Below are 12,434 nucleotides of genomic sequence, written 5' to 3' on the forward strand. Positions count from 1 at the left end.
TCAAGCTGTATGTATCCATATTTCCCTATAGAAGCTATAATTACATTTGTATATGTATGAGTAGCTCTGACTGGCATGTCTCCAGACAACCTGCTGTTGTGACTATGAGACTTCAGTAATTACATATCCAGCATTGAGCAACCCCAATATGAGTGTACAGCGGTAAAAAAAAAAAAACCTCGCCCAGATGTTTTGCATACAGAACACAATATAAGAACATTCAACAACAATGTTGGGTACAAGTATACCAAAGACTGACTGATACACGGAGATACAAAGATCAAAATGTCAAGTAAGTGTGTAAATATTGGATGTGTGTACCTAGTAGCCTACTTAATGTTGTAAGAATGAATAAGTGACTGACAGAGCAATATAAATAATTATACTATTTAGGCATTTTAAATACTTTTATAATAGAAGTTTTATAGCATAAAACAATCTAAAAATAAATAAAAATAAAAAAATCTAACAAATTATATAACTAAATATTATAAAGTTGTGTAAATACTGAACATTTTAACAATATTACAATCCTCTGTTAAATTTTGCAAAACATCATTGATTGAACTATCAAGAAGACATTTATGCTGAGTTTTAGCCCAGGGGTATGTCTTGATGGCAAGATGTAATTGTTACCATAAAAGTTTTCAGGATGAGAATAAGTGAATGGCACCCTGTCTATAGGATACATGGGAGTATCAACATATCAACGTTCATGTCCTAGATATCCTTAATGTATTTATGAATCTCCGATCACTTGATAAGCAGATTTGTTATATGGTCTAAGCTAAGGCATGGTATGTGGATCCTTGGGTACCCCAAACCCTGACAGACATCACTTATAAAAAAAAAAGACTATTAAATGATTTAGATTTTTTTCAGACAATAGCCTGTTGCAGTGTAAAAAAGTAATGTTGATGACGTCACATGTCCTATATACCTAGACTAGTGCAGAGTTAAGGTGGATCTTCTACCTCAATTTGATGTTGCCTCCTCTCCACCCCTCTTTCTCTCCATTGTGCAAATAGGGCTTCTTTACTTTCTTTTAATTAAAAAAAAACTCTGGCCTGCCCCTATGCATGTCACTTGCCTAAGCAAATGATGTGCACTTTGCCCGCAGTGCCTCCTGGGATAGGTACATTACATATTCCAGGAGGCATAGTCCTTGGCCGAGAAAGGAGGAGGGGGGCGTACCTAGGGGATTGTCTCTAGAAGAGCCGCCAGCTGAACCTGGAAGAGTCTGCAGCTTCCCAATTATGTTACTCAAGAAGAGGGCGGAGCGAGATCGAGTGGGGGGGGGGGGGTTGGGGCAGAAGAAAAGAGGATCTCAGCAGGACAACACTGGATCCGCTGGGTGGGTGAGTATCCCAACTGTGTAGGACCAGCAACCAGGTAACCAGGGGTTTAAAAAAATGTGGAGGAGGTAAAGTTCCGCTTTAAACTGATATTACATCTAAACCCAAAAATGAAATATGTTGCAGCTTACCAATCATAAGATGTGGTGGTTTGCTTTTTTTAGGATTTTTCTTTCTGTTTTCACCTGGTGAAACACACCTCCTGTAATTAGAGCACCCCCCCCCCCCCCCTGGATGAAGGAGCTCAGGGGGTACATTTGGACAGTAGCATTGTCAGTCTGGGAGGAGGGGGGGGGGGGGTGTTAGATGGACTAGAACAGGGGTCTCAAACAGGCGGCCCTCCAGCTGTTGCTAAACTACAAGTCCCATGAGGCATTGCAAGGCTGGCAGTTACAAACATGGCTCCCATAGGCAGAAGCATGATGGGAATTGTAGTTTCGCAACAGCTGGAGGGCTGCCAGTTTGAGACCCCTGGACTAGAAGATTTAAATGCAACAATGTGAAGCCAAACTCCAGCTAACAGTATATAAGCAGTTACAGCAAATAATTTTTTTTTTTTTTTTGGGATAAAGGTTTTACATAAATAAATAGAAGCTGACCATTGTAAGCACCCCTGCCACTGGAAAATGCTTTGTCTCATCCTTGTAACTGATACATCTGCAAGAGAGCTTGTTCTTTTGAAAAACAACAGACTTACTGGCTGGGTCACCAGATGAAAACAGAGGAAAGAAAGCCTAAAAAAGAAAACAAATACAGTCATCACATCTAAATCGCTTAAAGATTACAGGCTTATCTGTTTATGTGTTCTTATTTATGGATGAAAGAAAAATGATTTTGCGGTCATCACATAGATAAGGTCTTTTTAGCATTGGATAATCATACAGTACTGTATATTGTTAAAAATTGGTGACGAGTATCTTGGATCACCTACACATTCCACTCATCTTAGCACAGAGGGAACCTGTACAGATGGAAGATGTATAGTAGGTGCCACTGCTGACCTTTCTTTCTGAGTAGGGATTAGCTGGACACGCTCGGTTTGGTTCACACCAGAACATGCAAACAGACAAAAAAAATTGTGCGAACACCTTTTAAAATCAAGTGTTTATTTGAAAGGCTTATATGCAAGTTATTTCCATAAAAATTGTATGGGGACCTGGGTGCTGCCCCAGGGGACATGTATCAATGCAAAAAAAAGTAATTTACTGGCCCCTTCTCTTTCTGAGTGTGTGATCAATAGGGTATGTGTTTGAGCTTTGGGGTGCACAACCTAATACAATAGGCTGCACACACCTATGAATGCAGGTAAGCTGTGATTGTTATAACTATCCAGAACGTTTTCTATCTTTTTTTTTAAACCTATTCCAAATTAACATTTTTAGTTGTTTTTTTGTTTTTTTGTATGAATCCTCAGAGGAACATTTAACCTTCAATAAGTGGCCATTCAGACAATAGGCGAGATTAAATTTCCAAATAAAAAGACTTACAGCAAAAAAGCACTTTTTATTACAGGGGGTGATGGTTAGAGCATCTGTCATATGTTGCTGTGCTGTATACTTTCCAAAAAAGGATATTCTCCTCAACTCCTTTGTGGTCACAGTTATGCCGTGTACACACGACCGGACTTTCCAGCAGACTAGGTCCGACGGTCTTCCCGACGGACTTTCGGTGGAGTTCTGCCGGACTTTCCAAATGAACGGACTTGGCCACACACAAGCAAACCAAAGTCCAATGGATTCGAACGTGATGATGCACGACCGGACTAGAATAACGAAGTTCATAGCCAGTAGCCAATAGCTGCTCTAGTGTCGGTTTTTGTCCGTTGGACTAGCATACAGACGAACTGATTTTTCGACCAGACTCGAGTCCATCGGAAAGATTTGAAACATGTTTTAAATCTAAAGTTCATCTTATTTTTAGACAGCAAAGGTCCGATGAAGCCCACACACGATTGAATTGTCCGGCGGATTTGTTCCGTCGGACCTAGTCCGTCAAAAAGTCCAGTCGTGTGTACGCGGCATTACAGGACGTGATAACAAAGTTGGGGACAAAGGTTTTACCACTTATCTTAATTTTTATATACGAAAATTCTCATGAGTCTGCTGTAAATATAAAGTACTGCTCTGATTGCACTGTGAAAACTAGGCCATGGAATCTATGAAGGCCACCACACCTTGCTTGCTTGAAGGTGCGAAATACAGTAAAATTTTGCCCAACCTACTCCAATGAATCTGACTATGTAAATTAAGAGTTGTTCAGTTTTCTATATTAATAATGCAATGACAGCGAACACTATGCATTTCAATGCAGTGCATGCATTTCCAAAAATGTGTTTTTATTTGGTTGTAACATAAAATAATCTTTGTTTCAGATCTTTTATTGACCAATACTGACTTCAGCAAAGTCCGAAATGCCAAAGCTCACAGGACCCTGGACTACGACACCAGTGATATGGTGCTCAGAAGGGGACAACCATTTACAATGGCTTTTACATTCAACAGACCTATAACGTCAAGAGATGTGCTTAAAATAATTGTGGAAACAGGTAATATGATTTTCTAAAGTGACCATTCTGTTAACTCACAAGAAGCAGATGCAGAATACACATAGGCAATGATTTAACCACTTGCTTACTGGGCACTTAAACACCCTTCCTGCCCAGACCAATTTTCAGCTTTCGGTGCTCTCACACTTTGAATGACAATTACTCAGTCATGCAACACTGTACCCAAATGAATTTTTTGTCCTTTTTTTCCCCACAAATAGAGCTTTCTTTTGGTGGTATTTGATCACCTCTGGGGTTTTTATTTTTTGCGCTATAAATGAAAAAAGACCGAAAATTTCGAAAAAAAACGCATATTTCTTTGTTTCTGTAACAGAATTATGCAAATTATTCATTTTTCTTCATACATTTTGGCCACAATTTATACTGCTACATATCTTTGGTAAAAATAACCCAAATTAGTGGATATTATTTGGTCTTTGTGAAAGTTAGAGAGTCTACAAGCTGTGGTGCGAATCGCACAAAATTGATCACATCTGATGTACTGGTGGCCTATCTCGCTTCTTGTGACCCGAACAAGCCAGGAAAGTACAAATACCCCCCAAATCACCCCTTTTTGGAAAGTAGACATTCCAAGGTATTTATTTAGTAAGAGGCATGGTGAGCTTTTTGATGTTGTCATTTTTTTCCCACAATTCTTTGCAAAATGAAGATTTTTCATTTTTTTTATTTTTTTCCACAAAATTGTCATTGTAATAGGTTATTTCTCTCACATGGCATGTGTATACCACAAATGACACCCCCAAAAAAATTCTGCTACTCCTCCTGAGTATTACAATACCACATGTGTGGAACTTTTTCACAGCCTGGCCATATAGAGAGGCCCAACATGCAGGGAGCGCCATCACATGTTCTAGGAACATAAATTACACATCTAACTTGTTGACTACTTATTACACTTTTGAAAGCCCTGGAACACCAGGACAATGACACATGGCACTGATGACAGATGGCACTGATACGTGGCACTGATGACACTTATATGTGGCACTGATGACAGATGGCACTAATATGTGGCACTGATGACACGTGGCACTTATACGTGGCACTGATGACACGTGGCACTTATACGTGGCAGTGATGACACGTGGCACTAATATGTGGCACTGATGACAGATGGCCCTAATACGTGGCACTAATACGTGCCACCAATGACAGATGCCACTAATACGTGGCACCGATGACGCGTGACACTGATGACAGATGGCACTGATAAGTGGCATTGATGACACGTGACACTGACAACAGATGGCACGTGACACTGACAGGTGGCACTGATGACAAATGGCACTGATACGTGGCACTGATGACAGATGGCACTAATATGTGGCACTGATGACAGATGGCACTATGTGGCACTGATGACACGGGGTACTGATGACAGATGGCACTTATACGTGGCACTGATGACAGATGGCACTGGGGACAAATGGGCACTTAACTTTTTTTTTACACTTACGGCGCTGCAGCCATTCATCTCTCCCCTCTCACACGCTGTCTGTGTGAGGAGGGAGAGCGGCGCTGAGAGATGATCTCATATGTTTACATATGAGATCATCTCACATTAGACACGCCGATCGCGCTGTAAACGCCCGCTGTGATTGTGACCGGGAGACATGGCAAACACAGAACTTCCCCGATGCGTGCCCGCGGCGGCGCGCATTGCGGAAGTAAACAACAGGACGTCCAGGGATGGCCACCCGGACGAAAGCGCCTGCTCTACGGCCGTCATTCGGCTATAGGGCGGGCGCGAGGTGATTAAGCAGAATAAACTGGGGGTATAATATCATTATTATTAGTAGTAGTATTATACAGGATTTATATAGCGCCAACAGTTTACGCAGCACTTTACAATATAAAAGGGAGACAATACAGTTATAATACAATAAAATACAAGAGGATCAAGAGGGTCCTACTCAGAAGAGCTTACAATCTAATAATTACAAAAGAGGTTGTGGATGTAGGTGAGTGGTGCCGTGTATTAACAGAAAATCGTGGAGTTGCTAGGAGAAAAATAAACATTTAATTAATGTGTGATATAAAACACAGCCTATACATTTCAGGAGATTACGGCTGACCCTTTGGGGCCTTTGGTAGGGTGTATGTTGCCTGCAGAGACTACTGCTGATGCAACAGACAAACATTGTTTGACGATTCGAACCATCTATGGCTGGCTTCATAGTTTGATGTAGCTACTGCTACCACATCAAATGTCAAACACTTACTTGCAGACAGGTGCAGGTCAAAGCAAACAGGCTGCCAATAGCTGGCACAGTCATGCTTCCCTATCCAACCCCGTGTTTGGTCAAGAGATTTGTAATGTCACATGACGGAATGCAGGGGGGGGGGCATTATAACATGTGAATGGGACAGTCTTCAGCAGATCTCTATTTTGTAGTGGAGGTAATCAGCACTATTGATGGACAAACTTCCGATTTTTTTTTCGCGAATGGGACCCCATTGACTTTAATGGCAGGCGAACTTTAAAAACCTCCAGGTCATATTTTCAGCCACAAAATACTTACTAGCTGTGTACACATAGTCCCACAACATGGACACTGACATAACAAGTGTATTAAGTGAATCTGGGATCAACAACGACAAGCATTCTTTTTTTTTCTATGAAATTTTGACAATTCAGGAGCGCATGAAGGCCATGGAGGAGAGGCAAGGTCAGGGCAGGCTATGAAGGGGGTGCAGGAGATGATCAGTGCCACAGTCAGGGCAGCGCAGTCCTGTGCCAGTGTCCCACTGTGCCAACCTGTGCTTGAGCCCCTCCCTTTGCTCGGCCCTTACCCCCACCTTTGCAGGGCTCCACTGCGGTGGTCCGGAGGTGCCAGTCCAGTGCTGATCCTCAGCCATGGTGCTGGCACTGCCTGCTGATTGGCTTCTCCACTGCTATCTCCCTCACTGTCTGAAACCAGCACTGCGATAGAGACTGAGCACTGACACCAGCACCGAGATAGAGAGCACTGACACCAGCACCGAGATAGAGAGCACTGACACCAGCATCGTAATAGAGAGCACTGACACCAGCATCGTAATAGAGAGCACTGACACCAGCACCGAGATAGAGAGCACTGACACCAGCACCGAGATAGAGAGCACTCACACCAGCACTGTGATAGAGAGCACTGACACCAGCACCATGATAGAGAGCACTGACACCAGCACCGTGAGAGCACTGACACCAGCACCATGATAGAGAGCACTGACACCAGCACCGTGAGAGCACTGACACCAGCACCATGATAGAGAGCACTGAGACCACACCAGCACTGATATAGAGAGCACCGACACCAGCACCGTGATAGAGAGCACTGACACCAGCACCGAGATAGAGACTGAGCACTGACACCAGCACCATCATAGAGAGCACTGACACCTTGAGAGCACTGACACCAGCACCGTGATAGAGAGCACTGAGACCACACCAGCACCGAGATAGAAAGAACTAACACCAGCACCGTGATAGAGAGCACTGACACCAGCACCGGGATAGAGAGCACTGACACCAGCACCGGGATAGAGAGCACTGACACCAGCACCGAGATAGAGAGCACTGACACCAGCACCGTGATAGAGAGCACTGACACCAGCACCGTGATAGAAAGCACTAACACCAGCACCGAGATAGAGAGAGAGAACTGAGACCAGCACCGTGATAGAGAGCACTGACACTACACCAGCACCATGATAGAGAGAGCGCTGACATCACACCAGCACCGAGATAGAGAGCACTGACACCAGCAACTCACTGTGGGACCCAAAAATATGACACCGCTTAACCTCTTCAAACAGGAGGGTACGGGAATATAGTACGGTGTGCTTTTTTTGTACAAGGAAGTGAGCCAAAGGTAGAAAAAAGGTCCATGTGCTAGATTAAATAAATTGTTTATAGAGTTATGCATATACATGGTCTACTGGTCACATGTGTTGAATTCCTCCGAGATCCATGCCTCATTCATTTATATAAATGTGAGGTAGTCAACACTGTTGTGAGCTAGGTGAGTGCGCTTATCGGTCACGATCCCCCCTGCTGCGCTGAACATCCTTTCGGACAGGACACTGGACGAGGGGCAAGCCAACAGTTCCATTGCAAATTGGGCAAGCTCTGGCCAGAGGTCAAGCCTGCCCACCCAGTAGTCCAGGGGTTCATCACTTCTCAGAGCATCCACATCGGCAGTTAACCCAATGTAGTTGGACACCTGTTGGTCTAGGCGTTCCCTGATGCTGGATCCGGGTGAGACCTGTCGATGGCTCGGCTGAAAGAATGACCACATATCAGAAGCCACAACACATCTTCAAACCGCCCTCTTCTTGCAGGCGCTGTTGGATTGGTACCCGCAACTCTTTCTCTGGGAGTGGAAATTCTTCCTCTGCCAGCGCATGCAAAAGCAGAATGCAGCATTTCTCGAAGCAAGGCCTGGAAGTGCTCCATTCTAAAAGCCCTCTGTGATGGTGGTAACATTTCCGCCATTTTGTGTTTGTACCAGGGGTCTAAGTACGTTGCCACCCAGTACTGGTCCTTGACCCTTATGCTTTTTATATGGGGGTCCCTGTTAAAAGACTGGAGCATGAAGGCCCCCATTTGCACTAAACTGGAAGCAGTGTGGTGGCCTGGCTCCTGCTCATCATCCAGGATAATGTCGTCCTCCTCATTCTCCTCTCCCCAGCCATGCACAACAGGGATCCCAGAAAGGTTTAAAGCATGCTCTTCTTGCTCCTCCTCATCCGCCCTGGCACCATCCTCCTCTGACTCCTCTTCAGACTCCTGTTGTTGACTTGTCTCAGAGTAGCCCCCCCGGGAATTCATCCAGCATTGCGACTTCCTCATCTTCCCGCTCCTGCTCCTCCACGGCTTGATCAATGACACAACGCAATGCACGCTCCATAAAGAAGGCATAAGGTACCATGTCACTGATGGCGCCATGGCTGCGACTGACCAGTTTGGTGATCTCATCAAATGGCCGCAGAAGTTTGCATGCGTCGTGCATGAGCAGCCACTGGCGTGGTGAAAAAAAACCAAGCTCCCCAGAACCTGTTCTGCTATTCTGCTGCAGAGTTCGTACAGGTAGTCTTTTTTGCTGGAGCAGCCTATCAAGGTTGAGTAGAAGCCTATAGAAGGTTGAGTTCCGTCGCGTCAGACAATCGCAAATAAGACGTCTGACCAGCAGATTGTGTCGCCGCTGAATGTCAGCAAGGCAAGCCATGGCCGTGTAAGATCTTCTCCTTGCCTGCCACAAGATGTCCTGGACCCCAGGGTATTTCACAATGAAACGCTGCACGACCAAGTTTAAGACATGCATGGCACGAGTGTAATTTTGCCCTGTTTCAATGCGCTAAGCAGAATGGCACCATTGTCACACACCACTTTACCAACTGTCAAATTGAGCGGTGTTAGCCACTGATCTGTCTGTGAAGGCAAAGCTGAAAGGAGTGCAGTGCCAGTGTGGCACAACAGACGCAGCACAGCATGGCAACGTTTCACCTGGCATGTCGAATAGGTTCTGGGGATCTTGGGCGGCGCAGCGGAGGAGATGCTAGCAGTGGAAAAGGAAGGGTCAGCCAAGGAGGAGAGGGAGGAGGATGGAGTAGGAGGAGGAGAAGAAGAGCCAGGCCTACATGCAATCCGTGGCGGTAAAACCAAATCTACACGGGTGCCACGGGTTACATGCTTGACGGCCGTCAGAAGGTTCACTCAGTGGGCAGTAAATGTTATATACCTTCCCTGCCCGTGTTTTCTAGACCACATGTCTGTGGTCAGATGTATCTTGGCACCGACACTGTGTGCCAGAGATACATTCACTTGCCGCTGAACATGGCCATATAGCTCTGGGATGCCCTTCTGTGAGAAATACTTCCTTCCTGGGACCTTCCATTGTGGTGTTCCAATGGCCACAAATTTTCCAAAGGCCTCCGAGTCCACCAGTTTATATGGCAGTAGTTGGCGGGCTATCAGTTCTGACAAGCCAGCCGTCAACTGTTGGGCAAGAGGGTTATCCGGCGTCATCATTTTTTTACGCTCGAAAATTTGGCCCACGGAAGCCTGCCTTTTTGCAGAAAAATGTGAGGACGGCATGATGGAAGGTGGAGTGGAGGACAATTGTGAGGAGAGAGGAGAAGGAGAAGTAGAAGACGAGGCTGGATGGTGAGAGCCTGGAGTGTGGCTTTGTGGGTTCCGTTGCTCCCACTGGACTCGGTGATGGCAGCTCATGTGCCTTCTTAAGGAGGTCGTCCCTAGGTGAGTGTTGAGCTTACCGCGACTTATGCGTTGACTGCAAAGATTGCAGATGGCAACACTATTGTCATTAGCGGACACGTTAAAAAAAGCCCACACACTGCGTAGCCATGTGCCCGCATCCTGGGAGCGCCAGATGTGACCGTACATGGTTGATGCCTCACTCCTGATACATTAGCAATCTGCTTTGTCCCTCCTGTGCTATCTAAGTTCAGCCTGCTTCTCCTCCCTATCTGCTGGTCCATATCTCCCTCTGAACTCCCCTCCTCTTCCTCTCTTGTGGGCACCCATGTGACGTCACCTTCCCCACCGCTATATTTAGAGATCTCGGAGTAGGCAGCAATACTGGGGACCAACCTCCTCCTTGGGCAGATATGGGTACTGTCGTCAGACTGCTGAGTGGCGGTTGTTGCTACCTCCTCTTCCTGATCCAATGCCAAGAGTGGCTGCGCATCGGCAATGTCTTGTGATGGATTGGAAAATAATTCCTGTGACTCAAGCAGAGAGTATATGGTGGTGGTGGTGTTGGTGGTAGTGTCTTTGGATGTGCACACAGCAGAGAGTGAAGAAGAGGGTGCAGATCGAGAGGATGAGGAGGGTGCAGAAGATTAAGGCTGAGTGAGCCACTCAACCAAGTCTGGTGCGTCCTTTGACGTATTTGAATGCACCTTCTGCAATTTCCCACTTTGACTCAAGCCTGTTGCTCCTGCCCTACCCCTACCACCCCTGAGAAAGGGCCTGCCTCTTCCTCTGCCTGTCATTTTTTTAAATGACCCTGTGACAAAAGTCTCTAGAGAAGTGCAGTATGTATGTGGAAGAAGGTATATAATACCTAGCTTCAATCAGTAGTTTTGGGGGGCCACTAGTCTATCACACCAGTTATAATACTTTTTTTTAAATTGGGTTTGTCACGTTTTGTAGTATCGCTGCAGAACCGCTCAGCATTCACAATGCTGCACAGTGGAAATGCACTATACTATGCTTTCTATATTTGCAAGTATTTTATACGTGTATTACACCCCTATATACTGCACACCAAATAGTACACCTATACCAGTCCTTAAAAGGACCTTTGTGGACCTAATAGTAGCTAGCTAGTGGCTAGTGAATTGCAGACTGTCCCTGCTCCAAACACCAAACTGTCCCTCCCTACATTGAGAAACGACAGCTGCAGAATCGGTCAGCAGCACAGTAGGGCAGTGCACTATAATATGCTTTCTATATTTGAAAGAAAGTATATTATATGTGTACAACCCTAAATAATGTCCACCTATACCAGTCCTTAAAAGGACCTTTGTGGACCTAGTAGCTAGTGATTTGCAGACGGTCCCTGCTCCAAACACCAAACTGTCCCTCAGTCCCTACACTGATAAAAGACAGCTGCAGAATCGGTCAGCACTCAGCAGCACAGCAGTCAGCAGTGCATCATAATATACTTTGTATATTTGAAAGAAAGTATATTATACGTGTACAACCCTATATACTGTACAACTATACCAGTCCTTAAAAGGACCTTTGTGGACCTAATAGTAATAGCTAGAGATTAAACTGACTGTCCCTGCTCCACACAGCGTCCTTTCCCTACACTGACAAAAGACAGCTGTAGAATCGGTCAGCAGTGCACTCAGCAGCACAGCAGTCAGCAGCAGTGCACCAGAATATACTTTGTATATTTGAAAGAAAATATATTCTAAGTGTATTACAACCCTATATACTGTACACCTATACCAATCCTTAACCACTTGCCGACCAGCGCACGACGATGTACGGCGACAGAATGGCACGGGCAGGCAAATGGGCGTACATATACGTCCCTTTAAATTTGCCGCCCTGCCATCGGGAGCGCGCCGCCGTCGCCGCGCTCCCACGCTGGTCGGGACCTCCGTGAGTCCTGTCGCGGGACCCGCGGACTCGATCGCCGCGGGCATACCCGCGATCGTCTCACGGAGCGGCCGAATGAAAAAATGCCGTTGTAAACAGCATTTCTCCATTCTGCCTAGCAACTAGTGACGCTGATCTCTGCTCCATGTGATTGGAGCAGAGATCAGTGTTCACTAAATGAAAGCCCAACCCCCCCACAGTTAGTAACACACCCCTAGGAACACTTAACCCCTACACTGCCACCCCCTGGTTAGCCCCTTCACTGCCAGTGTCATTTACACAGGAATCACTGCATTTATATTGCAGTGATTACTGTATAAATGACAATGGTCCCAAAAATGTGTCAAAAATGTTCGATGGGTCCCCCACAATGTCGCAGTCACAATAAAAATCG

General features: G+C 45.5%; 1 protein-coding gene across 1 annotated transcript in view; it reads left to right on the forward strand.

Moving 5' to 3' along the window:
- The first annotated feature begins 224 nt into the window (after positions 1 to 224).
- LOC143935368 (protein-glutamine gamma-glutamyltransferase E-like) overlaps positions 225 to 12,434 on the forward strand; it is a 56,043-nt gene continuing 43,833 nt past the window's right edge. The window contains exons 1-2 of the mRNA XM_077459190.1: positions 225 to 292; positions 3,727 to 3,900. Coding sequence (XP_077315316.1) covers positions 286 to 292; positions 3,727 to 3,900 — 181 coding nt within the window. The 5' untranslated portion in view covers positions 225 to 285. The remainder of the gene's footprint in view (positions 293 to 3,726; positions 3,901 to 12,434) is intronic.

This window comes from Lithobates pipiens, unplaced genomic scaffold (assembly GCF_037356315.1).
Source record: "Lithobates pipiens isolate NorthernLeopardFrog02 unplaced genomic scaffold, aLitPip1_a1.2 Scaffold_28, whole genome shotgun sequence".
Lineage (NCBI taxonomy): Eukaryota > Metazoa > Chordata > Amphibia > Anura > Ranidae > Lithobates > Lithobates pipiens.